At 46.0% G+C, this 19083-nt stretch overlaps 1 protein-coding gene across 1 annotated transcript; it reads left to right on the forward strand.

Annotated features, from left to right (window-relative positions):
• Positions 1-13038: 13038 nt before the first annotated feature.
• Positions 13039-14418, forward strand: LOC133012309 (nuclear factor 7, brain-like; the record flags this gene model as incomplete). Its single annotated transcript, XM_061080286.1, has 1 exon — positions 13039-14418. A coding segment is annotated over exon 1 (1380 nt), but the record flags the coding sequence as incomplete, so codon positions are not given.
• Positions 14419-19083: the final 4665 nt, after the last annotated feature.

Raw genomic sequence — 19083 nt, forward strand, 5'->3', positions numbered from 1 at the left:
TGTAGTGAAAGCAGCTCCATTAGTGTCTCATATGCTTTTCAGCCACAGTGCTACTTTGCATTAGAAGCATTTCAGAGCAGAAGCTTCACTGCAGCTGGTACCTGTGGGTGGAAGAAGTGAAGGAGCCATTAGCATGACGTCATCATCCTGAGCAGAGCGGCTCAGATCCGACTGGTGAGAGAGAAACCCAGTGAATGTGAAATAAAGGTTCAGAACATGAGGGTCAGCAAAGTGACGCATTAACAGGATTTACAGTAAAGTCACCTGGACTCCATCGTGTTGAAGAGGCGAGTTCAGACAAAGACTTCAGCTCAGGTTCGGTCACTTTGCTCGTAGCTAATGGATTTTTACCTGAAATCTGTAAAAACATCACCGGGTTGGACACAGAAAACAGAAAGTCAGGTTTTGTCTTCAGCTTCATTCGTTTCTCTCGTGGTCGGACAGAAAACTGTTTCCCACTAAAGTTCTGCACTGAAGTTCAAACTATCAGTAAAAAAAACAATCCTGGATTTACCCTTTAATCCACATTCGTACCAAGAAGTGTAAGAAGTCATTGCTTCATGTTACTCAGAAATACCCCAACAAACAAAATACAATATATACATTATGTATATGTAAAACATTGGAAGTCATTCTTTCTTCAGATGGTCACATGTCGAACGTGATCAGACACAAAAAAGACCAGATGCTCATTTAACCTGCCAGAGTTAAATCCCTCGTTTCAGGACCACGGACAGCGACACTCACAAAACAACATCGTGATGTCGTCAATAAATTAGATCATCACATGACCTGATGGATATTATATGATATTTAATATCTGTTATGGGGGAATTGATCCCAGAACTTTGTGAACTAACCAATGAACAACTACCACTTCTTCTGTGTTGATAGTAACAGTTTGTTTTCGTACAGTTTGATGCTTCAGTAGAATTATGATCAAACTGTGACAGTATTACATGTTCTACTTTCAATCAGTTACAAATCTGACCCACAAACTTTACAACAAACTAGAAATATATGAAGAAGTCTTGTTGTGATGAAAGTCCACGATGAGGGTCCAGGACCACCCGTGAGGTCAGAGGTCGGCGGCTGAGGAGACGTCTCCTCCTCAGACTCAGAGTCTCAGAGTCTCTGATCCAGGGACAACGTGTGTCCGTCCCAGGAATGCTGATTCAGCGTCTTTCTTCACTGGGCTCCCGGGGGAGGGGCTTCCTGATGTTGTTTGTGTTGGAGAAACCAGAAGAGAAGCTCAGCGTTGATTGACAGCTGAGAAGCAGGCGGTGAGAGAGAAGAGCAGAACTCCCCCCGGTGCTTCCCCCCCCGACAACCTCTCTCTAACAACTTCTCCTTTTGTTTCTCTAACAAATTAAAGCTGCTCATCGTTGCAGAGAAGCAGAGGAACGACGGAGGTGCGTTAGTCTGAGACGTGAGAGGCGTCCTCTCTTCCACTCGTCCACTCGTCCACTCGTCCACTCGTCCACTCGTCCTCTCGTCCACTCGTCCTCTCGTCCACTCGTCCGCTCGTCCTCTCGTCCACTCGTCCGCTCGTCCTCTCGTCCTCTCGTCCTCTCGTCCTCTCGTCCTCTCGTCCTCTCGTCCACTCGTCCGCTCGTCCTCTCGTCCGCTCGTCCTCTCGTCCGCTCGTCCTCTCGTCCTCTCGTCCACTCGTCCACTCGTCCACTCGTATAGAGCCTCAGCTTCCAGGAGCTTTGACCGGATGAAGGGAACTGATCATTTGTCTCTGAAGACGTCCTGTTCTTTACAGTCAGAGACGAACAAATGAAAGAGAAACACTCATCTGCTTATTGGTAAGTCTTTGAATCTGACTGCGTCGTCCCACTGGATATTACCCATGATCCTCTGCTTCCTGATATTACCCATGATCCTCTGCTTCCTGAACCTGAAGAGCTGCAGCTGGAACAAATCCACCAAACTGTTCAGAATTCTTCATGTTTCACAGTTTCCTGCTGAATCTGTGAGATAAACTCTGGTTGTTAATAACTTCAGAGTGTTTCTAACTGATCTCAGTTCAGCTTCACTCTTCAGCTGCAGCTGCTTGAGACAGGTTGTGACTCTCAGTCAGTTCTTCTCTCAGGAGATGGAACCCACTCACCGGGGGGGGGGGACCCACTCAGCAGAGTCACAGAGAACAGACGCTCAGGGAGAGAAGGAGGAAACTTTCTCATGTGGAGATCTAAATGTCGGAGTGGCATTATAAATAAAGACGTGTTTCATATTAGACGTTCATTGATTGAACTTCTGTTCTGAGTCATGATTTGAAGTCGCGCTCTGAACTTTACTGAACTTCACTCAGAAGAAGAAGAAGAAGCGTGGAGTGTTCTTCATCATGTCGTGTGGTTCCTCCTGCAGCAGCTGAGTCTCCGCTCGCTGGCAGGAAGAAGAATCACAGGAAAGGTCACGAGTCCACGAGTGGCAGCTGGTATTTGCGCTGCAGTCAGACTCCGACCCGCCGCCGCCGAACCGACGGGTTCCTGCGAGCGTCGCCATGACACCAACACGCCATGACACCAACACGCCATGACACCAACACGCCATGACACCAACACGCCATCAGAGAGCGTTCTGCTGCCTGACAGACGGCACTGAGGGTTTGAGGACTGTGTCACTTTACATGATCCACCTCCACTACCTCCTCCTCCACCTCCTCCACTACCTCCTCCTCCACCTCCTCCACCACCTCCTCCTCCTCCTCCTCCTCCTTTTGAAGAGCAGCTGAGGAAATGGAACCTTTGAGGCCCAGGTCCAGAGGAAGAGGGTTCTGGAGCCGGACTCGTCTGTGGCCTGGTTTTCAAATCCTTCTCACCAGCAGGGAAACGGTCTTCTAGCGTTTGTCACATGAGTCAGGAAACAGATTCTCTTTGATTGTCGTCTTCAGGTCTCTTGGATCTGTTTGGGTCTCGATGCACACGCCTGAATCCTCTCTCTCTTCTCCTCCGTCCTCCTTCTCTTTCACTGAGTCTCCTCATCACTGCTCTCTGGCCTGTGACATGTCATCACGCCGTCACATGGAGAGAGGAAGCGGAGCAGCAAGCTTTCAGAGCCGCCTGTAAAACTCAATCAAACCACCCGCCGGCTCTGAGGAGGCAGAGAGTCAGAGGTGGTGGGGGGGGTGTGGAGGGAGGCTGTGGGGGGGGTGGAGGGATTGGGGGGGGGGGAGTCATTGTATAAAGAGCAAGTCAAACGAAAAGCAGCACGGCAGCTGGCAACTGCCCTTTTAACACCAACACATCCTCCCAGTAAACACAAAGAGACAATTGTTTGGTCACATTGTGATGGTGCTCACACACACACACACACACACACACACACACACACACACACACACACACACACACACACACACACAGTTGCAGTGTGAGTGTATTAAATGGTTATTTGCTCGAGCTGCCTGAGCCAATAGGATTCAACCAGCCGTGGAGGTGTGGACACACACTGAGGCTTCGACCGCGATTATACAGAGAGCTGAGCCCAGGGATTACCTGTGTGTGTGTGTGTGTGTGTGTGTGTGTGTGTGTGTGTGTGTGTGTGTGTGTGTGTGTGTGCGTGTGTGTGTGTGTGTGTGTGTGTGTGTGTGTGTGTGTGTGTGTGTGTCGTCTCTTTAGTTTATCTTTGTTTTACTTCAGAAAGTCTTTAAATGCATATTTCCACATTTAGAGAATTTAACTGTCTGTCCCAGATTATCCAAAGCAAGTTAACTCACATTATCAATCATAGTTTATTTGAATACATCACAATCATCATTTGATAACAATTAGCAACATCTATCTTATTTATGACATTTAGTTTGGGTGTCCCACATTACACAAATTCACCCCCCATCATTATTTCTCTCTCTAATGAAATCACAACGAGGCGTCTTCACTTTGTGAAGCGTCGTTACATCTGGAAACCGTTTGGAGCCGCGGGTGTCGGGGGGGTTAGAATCTTTTATTCCTGTTGTTTGGTGCCTTGTGTTTTTATTTTCATTGCTGTTCAAATCAAATATGTCAGAAGATATGAAATAACAGTAAAAGGAAATTTTATAAAAAAACAAAACCAGTCTGAAAACTGAGAGTTCGAGTTCGAGTGGAAACACTGAGGAGGATGTGAATTAGTTTTTTCCCTTTATTGAAAATTAAATAATAAACTATTAGTAGATGAAATTAATGGAAACTATGGAGTTAGATTTATGAGAAGTTACAGGATGTTCATCGTTTTGGTCACAACTATAAACACGTGGTTCAAGTCATTATTTGTTTCACACGTGAATCAAACTGTTTTGTGAGAAATCAACCGTCGACGTTGTGACTCATCACATGACGAGTGACGAGTCATAATATCTACAGCCACCAGGGGGAGCAGCTCCTTAGTGTTGACGAGATAATGAGGAAGCATTATTTCATTAAAGGTGACACGTGTCTCACTTCCTGTTTCCTCTTCTTCACGTTGATCCTCGCCTCCACACACTCTCGCCCGCGGCCCTGACTCCGCCTCCTCTCCTCCACCTGCTGACGCTGACCTTTGGATTCAGATTACTTCTGTTACTGTGGCAAACACAGTGCATTCTGGGTAAATAATGCAGGTCGCAGAGGGAGCAGCTTGTTTTACAAAGTGAAGCCGGCGGCTGATTGTTCACAGAACACAGAAAACACAGCGTCTCAAACTTTTAAAAGCTGCAGCTCCAACACTGATAAATTAGTTATAATATGTGGTAACACTAAGAGCGCTCACTGTGTGTGTCTGTGTGTGAGAGAGAGAGCATGTGTGTGTCTGTGTGTGTGTGTGTGCACACTGTTTGCTAACATTGTGTGCCACTTCTAAGTATAAAAAAAAACCTCTAAAACTTTTAAAAGCTCCGACAATAAATTGGAAAAGTGATATAATCATTTCCACTGTACTTTTGAATGTGAGAGCAAGGTTGTTCTTCAGAGAGAGTGAACACACAAACATGATGAGTGGCTGAGAGGAATGTGTGTGTCTGTCTGTCTGTGTGTGTGTGTCTGTGTGTGTGTGTGTGTCTGTGTGTGTGTGTGTGTCTGTGTGTGTGTGTGTGTCTGTGTGTGTGTGTGTCACTCTCCATGTTGTTTTGAGCCTGCAGTATCAGGAGTTGCTGACTTTGTATCTTCAGCTTCTCTTGTTCCCTTGAAGAAAAGACGTTAAATACTATTGTTCACAATCCAGGAAACCACGTCCGCTGGTGTTTAACTTTAGTTTAACTACAGTTTGACCTTTTGACCTGGTTTCAATCAATAAAGTTCACGGTTTTGTTGAATCCTAAATCTTAAGGCTCCGTGTATCTACACATCTCTACCTCGTCCACACTGTTCCTGCTCGTCTGCTCTAAGATCCATGAACTCAGGATCCAGTTGATCTGTGCATCCGCCTGGTGAAGAGTTCTACTTTCTCACAAGGTCCTGTTAGTGGCTCCTTGTCTCCTCGTCTCCTCGTCTCCTCGTCTCCTCGTCTCCTCGGCTCCACGTCTCCTCGTCTCCTCGTCTCCTCGGCTCTTGGCTCCTCGTCTCCTCGTCTCCTCGGCTCCTCGGCTCCTCGGCTCCTCGTCTCCTCGGCTCCTCGGCTCCTCGGCTCCTCGGCTCCTCGTGTCCTCGTCTCCTCGGCTCCTCGGCTCCTCGGCTCCTCGTCTCCTCGGCTCCTCGTCTCCTCGTCTCATCGGCTCCTCTTCTCCTCGTCTCTTCGGCTCCTCGTCTCCTCGTCTCCTCGTCTCCTCGGCCCCTCGTCTCCTCGTCTCCTCGGCTCCTCGGCTCCTCGTCTCCTCGTCTCCTCGGCTCCTCGGCTCCTCGGCTCCTCGGCTCCTCGTCTCCTCGGCTCCTCGGCTCCTCGGCTCCTCGGCTCCTCGGCTCCTCCTCTCCTCGGCCCCTCGGCTCCTCGTCTCCTCGTCTCCTCGGCTCCTCGGCTCCTCGGCTCCTCGGCTCCTCGTCTCCTTGGCTCCTCGGCTCCTCGGCTCCTCGGCTCCTCGGCTCCTCCTCTCCTCGGCCCCTCGTCTCCTCGTCTCCTCGGCTCCTCGGCTCCTCGGCCCCTCGTCTCCTCGTCTCCTCGGCTCCTCGGCTCCTCGTCTCCTCGTCTCCTCGGCTCCTCGGCTCCTCGGCTCCTCGTCTCCTCGGCTCCTCGTCTCCTCGTCTCATCGGCTCCTCTTCTCCTCGTCTCTTCGGCTCCTCGTCTCCTCGTCTCCTCGTCTCCTCGGCCCCTCGGCTCCTCGTCTCCTCGGCTCCTCGGCTCCTCGTCTCCTCGTCTCCTCGGCTCCTCGGCTCCTCGGCTCCTCGGCTCCTCGGCTCCTCGGCTCCTCGGCTCCTCGGCTCCTCGGCTCCTCGGCTCCTCGGCTCCTCCTCTCCTCGGCCCCTCGTCTCCTCGTCTCCTCGGCTCCTCGGCTCCTCGTCTCCTCGTCTCCTCGGCTCCTCGGCTCCTCGGCTCCTCGGCTCCTCGTCTCCTCGGCTCCTCGGCTCCTCGGCTCCTCGGCTCCTCGTCTCCTCGGCTCCTCGGCTCCTCGGCTCCTCGGCTCCTCGGCTCCTCCTCTCCTCGGCCCCTCGTCTCCTCGTCTCCTCGGCTCCTCGGCTCCTCGTCTCCTCGTCTCCTCGGCTCCTCGGCTCCTCGGCTCCTCGGCTCCTCGTCTCCTCGGCTCCTCGTCTCCTCATCTCCTCGGCTCCTCGGCTCCTTGTCTCCTTGGCTCCTCGGCTCCTCGGCTTCATGCTGCAGTTTCTCCTTCACGTAACGCTGCAGCTGTAGAGACATTAAACCCAAATAATCTATGCACATGATGAAAAATTGATCTGATTTTAAGAAAATGTATCTGATTTTATTTCCTCCACCCCCCCCCCTTCCCTTCTGGTATCTGTTTTCTCCTTCCTCCAGCATTAATGGATGGAAATTAATAACACTTGAAGGCAAATGATGTGGGATCATATTCACCGCGCTGCGCCTCACACCGTAAATCAAATTAATATTAGCTGCAGAAAAACACTATGAGGAAATCAAGTTCTTATTCTCTGGCGCCCGGAGAAGAGACGGTGAATCAGGAAGCGTCTGTCACGTTACCATGGAGACGCAGCGTGAGGTCTTCACACGTTGACCAGGTGACACATGTGTGACCAATCAGGAGTCAGCTGTCAATCATCACATCTGTGTTTATATCATGATTCAAACCAAACTGATCAGAAACTGGAACAATCATCAGAGAGAAGAACTGAAACCACGGAAACATCTTCACAAACATTTATACAACGTCTGCTTTGTCCCATCTGCTAACATGGAGGAGGAGGGGGGGGGGTTACTGTTATATACAATTAGACATTTGTCTGAAAGCATTATTAGTATTTCTATAAATACTACTGAGTACAGTGACTGTAGTGTTTCTACACGGAGCACTCAGAAGTCAGAGGAGCTTTGTGCTCAGTGTTATCATTGTGTTGCTCAAGGACACTTCAGCAGTTAATGGAAGGTGTGTGTGTGTGTGTGTGTGTGTGTGTGTGTGTGTGTGTGTGTGTGTGTGTGTGTGTGTGTGTGTGTGTGTGTGTGTGTGTGTGTGTGTGTGTGTGTGTGTGTCAGTACCTCCTCTCCTCCGTCACAGGAACAAAACCAAAGTGTTTCCTGACAAACTGCAGCGACACAAAGACAAACTTGATCTTCTTCTTCTTTCATCTCTGCCTCTTCTTCCGTCTCTCTATCGTTCCGCGAGTGTTTTCCCCAAGAAGAACTAATTGGCCCAGCTCTCCGTCCCGAGGGAAGAAGCTCATTTAGATTCTCCCACATAAACACACACTGGCATCGGGCCCCCCCACCCAGACCCCCAGAGGAGGCTGTTTCTTCTTCTTCCCTTCGCCCTCGCCGCCCGACAACCATCGCTTACTGGGAAAAAACTGATCTGACATCTCTTCCCGTCCGTCTCTGCCCCAGTGCATTGTGGGTCCGGTCCCAGCAGGACTCCTGGCGCTCCCTGCTCGCTCGTCATGGATCTTTTGTTCTCCTGACTCTTCTGCAGAGAGCGTCCTCCCAGGTGACTTCTCTTAGAGAAGACGTTGTACCAGCGCCGGGCGAAATGTCGTCTATTCTTAGACTCTTGTTATTTCTACACTGTGAAAAAATCCTGAAACTTCATTAATTAGATCATTAAACGTGTTCACTGTTGTTCATGGTGAGAACTGAACCATATGAGCATGTTCTTCATGTAGAGATATATCTTTAACACTTTCCGACAGAACGTGGTTGTTTACAAAAGTGTTGGAACCTCCAGAACGGTCTGGATCCATGAAGGAGAGGTTTTAAAACTAGTCTATTTTAGGTCTCATTTATTCTGCCCTTACGTACAAAAAGAGATGCAAACCTTTACGTTGATGTGGTTACTTAGCAACACATCCACTAGGGGGCAGCGCAGAGTTGAAGGTTCGGACCACAAACATGGCGATGTTACGCCCAAAAGAAGAAACATCATATCGATGATTCAGTTTCTCAGTCTCTCTTACATGTTCTTCTTCACTGGTATTTCTGAATTAGCTTCTCTGTCTGAATCTGAGTCTTTGTTAATTTTTATAAACGATATATCTTAAAAACGACCACATTTTGGTGTTGATGTAGCCTCTGATGCTAACAACCATTATACTGGAGTTTAGGTTTAACATCAGCAGCTCTGTGACCAGACTGGAAGACGACTTCCTCTCTCTCTTTTATCCAGATGCTCCCCCGGTGGAGGCAGAGGGAATTCATTAGAGCTCACGTCTTTGAGAGACACACACTCTGAACTCATGATCTAATGTTTCTATTTGTTTTGACGTAGAGAGAAAAAAATTAAAATTGAACAATTAACCTGGAATTAGAAACAGGTTGATGTGCTTTTTATTTCCGAGCTCCCTCAGACCTTTAATAACTCACATGTCTTTGATTGTTTTACACGACGTCAACTCCGTCACATGAATCTATAAATATAAATACTTCAGTCTCTTTTCTGCAGTGTTTACACATGTTTGTGTAAAGATGAAGAACAGAGTGAAAACCCTCTGGATTATTATCATCTGTGTCACATGAGTGGAAATGTTCTGCTGTTGGTTTCCTGCATGATCTTGATCCTGCAGCCATGATCTACACACACACAATACACAAATTGTATTGGAGGTCTGCTACTCTAAGTGAGTGTGTTCCATGTAATAACAAGTGTTTGACTAGAGGAGTATTTGTGTTTTTCTCGTGTCACAAATTATACCTGTGTTGTACCATTCTTGTGGCTATGGACTTTTTTGTTTCTCCTACATATTGTTTTCCACATTTTTCACAGAATATTATGTACACGCAATTGGACGTCTGTGGTGTGAAATGCTGTGAAATTATGAAATTGATCTTGTTTTTCTTGTGATGCATTGGTTGAATGTTGCCTTAACTAGCAGATCTTATTCCTCCTGTAAACTGAAATTACTTGGAATCTGTCTAGTAATCCTTGATCTGGTATCATTGTTTGAAAATTGTTCTTAAGTTTATAGTTCATTACTCCACTCATAGTAGGGAATGTTGTAATAAGAGGAATCATTTCTCTATGAATTAAACAGTGTCTTAAAATGATCTTGAATATCCTCTATTTCTAGAGCACTAAACAGTATTTTTACTGCTACGTTGAAATCTGAATTGCGTTAACATATTCTGCGTAAACTCACCAGCTCGTTTTAAAGAGGGTATCAATATGTATCAGTGTCCTTAAAATAAACCTTGATTTCCAATTTACGTGATTGTGTGAATGTCGGTCCCTTGAACACCGTGGTGTCCAGAAAGTCCACAGACTGGTGATTTGAAGTGTACTTCAGAGTGATGGAAGCATTTTGTGTGTTCAATATATTAATAGATTCATCAAACTCCTCCTTGGAGTGGGTCCAATCCCCCAAATGTCAGCCAAATATCTATAATAATGGAGTGGCTGTTGGGATTTTTCTTCCCAATCTGCCTTGAAAGTATTGGCACAGGCGATTTTTTTGCCCATTGCCGTACATTTGATTTGTAAATAAAATTGTCCATTATCTCAAAATAAATTTTGGTGAGATTCATTTCAAATAATTGTAATAGCGCCTGATCCGGCCTTTCGATGTTAGGATATTTTTTGATTATGTTTTTCACAGCCAATAGTCCAGCTTTGGTATCAATATTGGTATATAAGCTGTCTATATCCATGGTGAAGAATGAGGAATTTGGAGGGATTTTTCAGTTCTTAACAATGTCTGTAAAGTGATATGTATCTTTAATATACAGTCCTGCTCACCATTATTGGCACCCCTTCATTTTTTCCAAAACCTGTAAAATATTCTCAGAAATAAATGGAAATGTACTAAATTTATATCATCAGGATCTTTTAAATGGAGGTCAAAGTAATTAAACAAAAAAAATAGTTTTTTCAACTTGCATATTGTTATTTCAAAGAAGAAACAGAAAAAACATCATGTGCAGCAATAACGGCACCCCTCTTTAATATTTGGTTGCACACCCTTTGGCAGAGATGACTGTATCCAAACATTTCTTGTAGCCTTCTATAAGCTTCTTGCACTTCTCAGCTGCTATTTTCTCCCACTCTTCTTTTGCAATTTGTTCAAGCTCTTGAACGTTTGCAGGGTTCTTTTCCCCAATAGCAGATTTCAGCTCAACCCAAAGATTTTCAATCGGATTGAGATCAGGACTCATTGCTGGCCATTTTAAAACAGTCCATGTTTTCCTTTTCAACCATTCCTGCGTGCTTTTGGATGTGTGCTTTGGGTCTTTGTCTTGCTGGAGGACCCATGATCTTCGACTCAAACCATGTTTTCTTACACTGGGTAGGACACTTCCCTCTAAAATCTCTTGATAATTCTCTGATTTCATGATTCCTGTGATATGGTCAAGGCCTCAACTACCAGATGCAGCAAAGCAGCCCCACAGCATTATGGATCCTCCACCATGCTTAACTGTTGGTAGGGTGTTCTTTTCCTTGTCGGCTTCATTGCGCCATCTGTAAACAAACTGTTGGTGTGCATTGCCAAAAAGCTCTATTTTTGTTTCATCTGTCCATTTCTATTGATATTTGCTTTGATGGTTTGATGTTTCTACCAACAACCTTTTAGATGATTTATACAAACATTACAATACAACTGTTTTTATTAGGGCCCAAGCACCGATCGATGGAAGGCCCTATTGAAGTTGAAAGGATTCTTATTATTATTATTCAGGCAAAAGAATGAGCTTTTTGAGGGCTTCAACATGCTCAAAAATATTCTAAAGTTTGATGTAAATTAGAAAGTGGTGAAAATGTACGTATTCTGAAGTATTTGGAAAGGGGCGTGGCAAAATGGCTCATCAGGCCACCTGGAACGCAGGTTTCTCTTGACCGATCTTCACCAAAATCGGAAAACAGGTGTATCATGACAATTCATACAAAAAAGTCTGAAGGAGCATTATGAAAAACGCAACAGGAAGCCCGCTATTTTGGATTTAGTGGCCATTTTGGCCATATGCAACTATTTTACTTTGACGCACTTGTCGTAGAGCTTTCATCAGATCAACTTCAAGTTGAGGTGAGTGTCATCACAACAAGATGGAGATATAAACTTACTCGAATTTCAGCTTTTCCTCACTCCGTGTGACCGTGGCGTCAAAGTTTGATGAAACGCCATCAAAACACGAGCATCTGTATCTCAGACATGTCTGGTCCAGTCGAGTCCAAATTATACAGGTGAGACAAGAGTTGTGACCTGATGACATCTACACAGAAATCGTGACATAAAATCACAGCGCCCCCTGGTGGCAATAGGAAATGTCTTGTTTTTGGAACGTCTTACACTTGGAAGTATTCCTCCTCATCCACTGATCGCAACCCTGTCAAACTGTGTCAAATGGGTCTCAAGACATTGATAATGAAGATATAAGATTACTGGGACTTTTTGTCAAAAGCCATATTACTGGCATGGCGTCAAATTTCATCAACTCGCCATGATACACAAAATGGTGTCGTCCCCCCCCCCCCCCGCAGACATTCATATGGTTTTGAGGAATGGGCGTAGCAAAATAACTGACAAGCGCCCCCTAAAGGGCAGCCCCGACACTACGATTGGCCGACATCTAAAAAAAATCGACAGGGACATGTGTCTTTTAAATACAAACAAAAAGTTCTCTTGGATAGATATGCTAGACCAAACAGGAAGCCCGCCATTTTGGCTTTGGTGGCCATTTTGGCCATTTTCTACAATTTTACTCTGACAAACTTGTCCTATGGCTTTCATCAGATCAACTCAACTTCTGGGAATGTCATATCAACAAGATGGAGATATGAACTACCTCTGTATATTTGATTTCATCACACGGTGTGACCGTGGCCTGGCGTAACATTTTGATGACACGCCATCAAAACATGAGGTTCTGTATCTCGGACATATTTTCTCCAATCGAGTCCAAACTAGAAATGTAAGACAAGAATCCCGGCCTGATGACATCTACACAGAAAGCATGGCTTAAGATCACAGCACCAACTGCTGGCTACAGGAAGTGACTTTAATGTGTCAGTGGTGTTAGATTCCTTTGATGTCTTAGATGCAAAGTTAAAAGATTTATACGACCTGAAGAGAGAAAAGAGTGTTTTTGACCTGAACTGATCTATTAGTCTAGTATAGTGATAGGGATATCAACACCTACTGCCAAAAGGAATTTTGATCACAAACATATTCAAGCAGCTATTTTACAACCAAGTCTCTTGTCTGTGTGAGCTTGTTGCTGCCAAATGACTTTTGACCAGAGATCAAATCCAAGGCTTGAATTACTTTTTACAACCGTGTCCTGACACACCAGAGAAACCAGGAAGCATCTGTTCCTCCCTGAAGAGACGCAGGCTGAAAACCAGACGATCACAATCACCTTCCAAACCAAACTAATCCAAACCAGACCAGACGTCCTGAGTGAGTCCAGCTACAGGAGAGAAGAGTCAAACTACAACCTGCCGACGCTCCACACACTGACCGAGAGTTTAACAAACACCTCGACTCAGAGAGACTGACTGACTGTCTGTTTTCAGCTTCACCTGGAGACCCAATGGCTTCCAGATTAGAAGAGGATCTCTACTGTCCCGTCTGCCATTATGTCTTCACAGATCCTGTTCTTCTGTCATGTAGCCACAGCTTCTGTAAAGACTGTGTGGAGAGCTGGTGGAAAGACAAAGAAGTAAAAGAGTGTCCACTTTGTAAGAGAAGATCTTCAAAGCGTAAACACCCTTGTAACCTGGCATTAAAGAACCTGTGTGAGACCTTCTTACAGGAGAGAGATCAGAGCTCTTCACATGCTTTCTGCAGTCAGCAATCAAAGAAACTCAGACTCTTCTGTCTGGACCATCAGCAGCCAGTGTGTCTCGTCTGCAGAGATTCAGAAAAACACACCGGCCACAGATTCAGACCCATCGATGAAGCTGCACAACAACACAAGAAGCAGCTTCAGGAAACTCTGGAGCCCTTGAAGGAGAAGTTACAGAGTTTTGAACGTGTTGAAGTAGAGTTTGAACAAACAGCAGAACACATTAAGGTCCAGGCCGGACTCACAGAGACGCAGATCAAGGAGCAGTTTAAAAAGCTTCATCAGTTTCTGGAGGAGGAAGAGGAGGCCAGGATCGCTGCACTGAGGGAGGAAGAGAAGCAGAAGAGTCGGATGATGAAGGAGAAGATTGAGGCTCTGAGCAGAGACATAACGGCTCTTTCAGACACAATCAGAACCACAGAGGACGAGCTGAGAGCTGAAGACGTCTCGTTCCTGCTCAACTACAAGACTGCAGTGGAACGAGTCCAGCAGCGCCCCCTGCTGGATGATCCACAGCTGGCCCCAGGAGCTCTGATAGACGAGGCCAAACATCTGGGCAACCTGAGCTTCAAAATCTGGAACAAGATGAAGGACCTGGTCTCCTACAGTCCTGTGGTTCTGGACCCAAACTCTGCTCATCCAGAACTCGTCCTGTCTGAAGATCTGACCAGTTTGAGACGAGGAGAGAGACAGAAGCTTCCTGACAATCCAGAGAGGTTTGATTATTGGGGCTCAGTCCTGGGATCTGAGGGTTTTAACTCAGGGACTCACAGCTGGGACGTCCTGGTTGGAGACAGTACACACTGGGCACTGGGTGTGTCAGCAGAGCCTGTCCAGAGGAAGAGTTACGATCTGTCTGAATCATGGGAAATAGGGTTCTATGAAGGTAAATACTCAGCAGAGTCACCATCAGTATCATCTGATCTCTCTGTGCAGAAGATCCAGAGGATCAGAGTGAAACTGGACTGGAACAGAGGAGAACTGTCATTCTCTGATCCTGATACCAACAAACACATTCACACCTTCAACCACACTTTCACTCAGAAGATGTTTCCATACTTTAACACTATAGATCATCATCATCCCTTGAAGCTGTTACCTGTGAAAGTCTCTGTGACGCTGGATCAGAGCCGTTAGAGATAAAGATTTTATTCTTCATGTTTATTTCTTCAAGAGAAATCTGCTGAATACAAATGTTAAACTCTTTATTCTAAAGCTTTGTTTAATTCTCCTTTTACTTCTCACTCATTTTTTATTTCTCCTGTCTACATTTCCACTTGTGTTAAAAGATTTAATTATTTTCTGATATTTATCTTTGGTTTGTTTTTTCAATAACAGCTGATCATTGTTCACATTCAACAAACTTTATTAAAAGTCACACATGAGACATGATTCATGTTTATTCACATAAAGTCTGTTCACACAAGAAATAATCCAATATATATGAACATTTGTCTGTTTGATGTGATGAAGTCAAAATGATTCTGTCTGTAAAAGTGTTTATTGAACAGCAGCCTAGTGATGGGATTTTAATATTGTAAAATAATAAAAACTATGAAACAGAAACAGAGTTCTGACCTTTGTTAAGTCGAAATGTAAAAATAACATTATCTGTCCTTAAGTAAGATTTAACACTCAGATAGTTTCTGGTTTTTAAATTGAGTTTTGTGTATGGTTGTGAACAATAATCCATATTTTGTCTCTGAGCTGTTTTTACACGAAGCTGTTTCCTGTCCCCTGCAGCCGTCTTCATCTGCAGCAGCGTCACTGAAACACAACCACAGCAGCAGCAGCAGCGTTGACTTATGAGTGTTTGTCGGCCATTCCTCAGAGAGGAGCGTCGGGCGCCATATCCGCCAGTGAACTTTGATTTCGTGGGGAAACACGGTGGCAGGAGGGGGAGGAGGGAGGGGAGGGAGGGGAGGACAGGGAGGGATTCAATATATAGGAAGTGGCATATTTTTCCCGCGGGGTGTTTCCATCTGTGCTCCCTCTGCTGGGTTAGATATTATATGCTGTAATTCAGCGGGGGGAATAATTGACCTGTCAACGGGTTCACGCCACCGGTGCCATCACTCGGCGATGGCGGCGGCGGCGGCCGACCTCGACTCAGCTCTGTTTCTGCAGATTGATACATCCTGTTTCCCCCTCAGAGGTGAAATAACACTACACATGAATCCTGAGGAGGCTGCGGAGCGGCTGAGCCTCCACCGCTCGCTGCTCCTGGAGGAAAAGAAACTCACAGGAAGTGACACGCTCAGAAGGATGTGATGACCTGCAGCCCTCAGCTCCCAGCTGGCTGCTGGGCCTCGTCAGGACGTTGGTCGTTTCAGTTTTCTGTACAAAGACAAAAATTGAATTTAAGAACGTTTAAATTGTTGTTACTGTGGATCAGCTGTTCCAAGAATTCTGTGGTTTCTACGAGTATGGATTTATTTTAAACTTTAATATTTGCATAGCTTCTCTGTCATTTCTCCATATAAATAAAATCACATTTGTGCTCAACACTAATTCCGTTTATCCCCAAAACTGAAAAATACATAAAAAAGCAAGTCATGGCAAAGTAACAATTTTACGAGAGAATAGTGTTAAATAACCCTAACCCTTTCCTGTTTGACTTCATTTAATGAGGTTGAGTTTTGTTCTTTTCATTTCTAAATATGTTCTTTGTTTTCGTTCTCATTTCTTCGGTTTGAACAATCAGACGGTTTCTCTCTCCGCCTCCTGCTGTTTGTTTGATCAGAACAAATTTGAATTTTAAAAGAAACATAAAAATTTGCATTTTCCTTCAATAACACACTTTTTTGTATCTTGAACTTTTGAATCTTTTAACAAGCTCTGTTTTCACTGTGATTTAAATTCGGTGTGTGTGTTTTTTGGATGGATAGATTATCCTGTATCGCACTCAGCTGGAACAAATATTGGACAAACAGTGACCTGATAATCCCGCGAGCAGCGTGTGAACGTACAGTAGGTTTCAGAGGATCGTCCACGCATGGCTGCAGCTCGCCGGGCGCCACCGCCGCCGCCGTGAATCTGTTCAGATAACACACGGGAGGATTAACACGGGACGACTCTGCGTCCTTGTTCAGGGTTCGTCTTTGAGCTCGGAGGGGGGAGTGGGTGTCCTCACACACACACACACACACACACACACACACACACACACACACACACACACACCTTCCTCTCTGTGTTTAAATTCAACACAATCAGAAGGTAGAGAAACTATAATAATTTATATAAATTCTCATCAGTTGCACAGGAAGTCTCAGTTAGGAGACAAACAACAACAACTGACGACAAACAAACAATAAACTCACAACAAAACAACAACTGACGACAAACACATAACAAGAACTGAAAAAACATACAAACAAATAAACAAATGCACAGTGGAAGTAAACACATATTAAATATATTATATACTCAATATGATCATGTTGAACAAACATGATCATCTCATACACACACACACAATCTGACTCGTCCTCATTCACAACACGTGTGTGTCGTACACTCCACGGTATTTTGTGTTTATAAGAAAACACTGCAGACATTATGATTCATGACTTTAATGTGATTGTGTGTCAGAGTTTGTCGTGCTGCTTGTGTACATGTGAGACCCGTGTGAACGTGTATGAGTTATTCCTCAGAGGCGTCTCGCACTGATTCAGATCTTTGCTGTTTATTCCCCCCCCCCCCGACCGGCTCGCAGGACTGAGGAGCTATGTGTGTCCTCGGAGGAGGTTGTGTAACCGCGCCCTGCTCGTCGTGCAGCAGTCACAGTAATGGCGGCCGAGCTAATCGATGCTCAGACTATGTGATTTATAGTGTTTGCTGAAATCAGCAGAACGAGCTGCAGCGGGGGGGGGGGGGGGGGGGGGGGGCTCCCTCTCTACTGTACGGCCTCCACTGGTAATTGGATGGATCTGTATGAAGCTTCCAGGAAGTTTCCACCGGGGCTTTACCCTCGATGCACGGCTCTCTCCTCATAACCTACATTTATAATGGAGACAAATGTTGCATTGCATCCTGGGAGAGTTCTCTAATTGGAGGAGCAGGAAAGGAAGGAGGAGAAAGAAGGAGGAGCTTTCTTCACAGGACGACTCGACTCCGCGAATCCTGAAAACCAACGAGCGGGAGAAGCAAAGAGAGGAGATCAGCTGAGGTCACCGAGTCGACTTCTGTTTTTAAATGTTTACAGCTCCTCAGACACAGTGAAGTGAACCGTTCACACACTGAACTGCTCTTAGATCAGCTGGAGTCACAGTGAAGTGAACCGTTCACACACTGAACTGCTCTCAGACCAGCTGGAGTCACAGTGAAGTGAACCGTTCACACACTGAACTGCTCTCAGACCAGCTGGAGTCACAGTGAAGTGAACCGTTCACACACTGAACTGCTCTCAGATCAGCTGGACTCATACTGAACCGTTCACACACTGAACTGCTCTCAGACCAGCTGGAGTCACAGTGAAGTGAACCGTTCACACACTGAACTGCTCTCAGACCAGCTGGAGTCACAGTGAAGTGAACCGTTCACACACTGAACTGCTCTCAGATCAGCTGGAGTCATAGTGAACCGTTCACACACTGAACTGCTCTGACGAGTCACAACAGGTGTGACGAGTTGTCGACCTGCTGTGACCTCACTCATAAAGATGAAGAACAGTTCTATAAGCTTCCACACAGAATTGTCCCTGAGCTGCGGATCACGTTATAAATTTAACTTCTGACAAATCAAGATTATTAAACTCTACATTTTGATATTTCAGATGATTTTGTGTCTTTAATAATAATAATCAGTCTGCGGCTTCAGAACTGTGGACGAGCTCCGAGTTCAACATTCAAACTGTTTAGAATCTGCATGGAGTTGGAAAGAAGCCGTGCAGCAAAGTGTCAGCAGCAGCTTCATCAAACCACAACACAACAGATTCTTCTAGATGAAGCACATCCTCCCTCACGCTGCTCGACACTGTACAACATCACAACATCACACCGGGAGACACACAACCAGCTCTGACTGCAGAGAGATGACCAAACCCATTCATATAACTGAGGCATTAAATAACAACGCTTGTGAAACTCAGATGGGAGGAAGCTGCTGCTCCGCTCAGTGATTATTATTATACTTTAATGGCTGAGCTCAAGGAAAAGAGAGGGAGGCTGATTCTGGTGTCGCCTGTCAGGAAGAGCAGCCGAGGGAAGAGCGGCCGAGGGGGGAGCGGCCGAGGGAAGAGCGGCCGAGGGGGGAGCGGCCGAGGGAAGAGCGGCCGAGGGAAGAGCGGCCGAGGGGGGAGCGGCGGAAAGAAGAGCAGCCTAGGGTTCCTCATGTTCTCCTCATGTTCTCCTCCTGTACTCCACCTGTTCTCCACCTGTTCTCCACCTGTTCTCCTCCTGTTCTCCAACTGTTCTCCACCTGTTCTCCTCATGTCCTCCTCCTGTTATCCACCTATTCTCCTCCCGTTCTCCACCTGTTCTCCTCCTGTTCTCCACCTGTTCTCCACCTGTTATCCTCCTGTTCTAAACATGTCCACCTGTTCTCCTCCTGTACTCCACCTGTTCTCCACCTGTTCTCCTCCTGTTCTCCAACTGTTCTCCTCCTGTTCTCCTCATGTTCTCCTCCTGTTTTCCACCTGTTCTCCACCTGTTCTCCAACTGTTCTCCTCCTGTTTTCCACCTGTTCTCCACCTGTTCTCCACCTGTTCTCCTCCTGTTTTCCACCTTTTCTCCACCTGTTATCCACCTGTGCTCCTCCTGTACTCCACCTGTTCTCCACCTGTTCTCC

This window comes from Limanda limanda, chromosome 10 (genome assembly GCF_963576545.1).
Source record: "Limanda limanda chromosome 10, fLimLim1.1, whole genome shotgun sequence".
Taxonomy (NCBI): Eukaryota; Metazoa; Chordata; class Actinopteri; order Pleuronectiformes; family Pleuronectidae; genus Limanda; species Limanda limanda.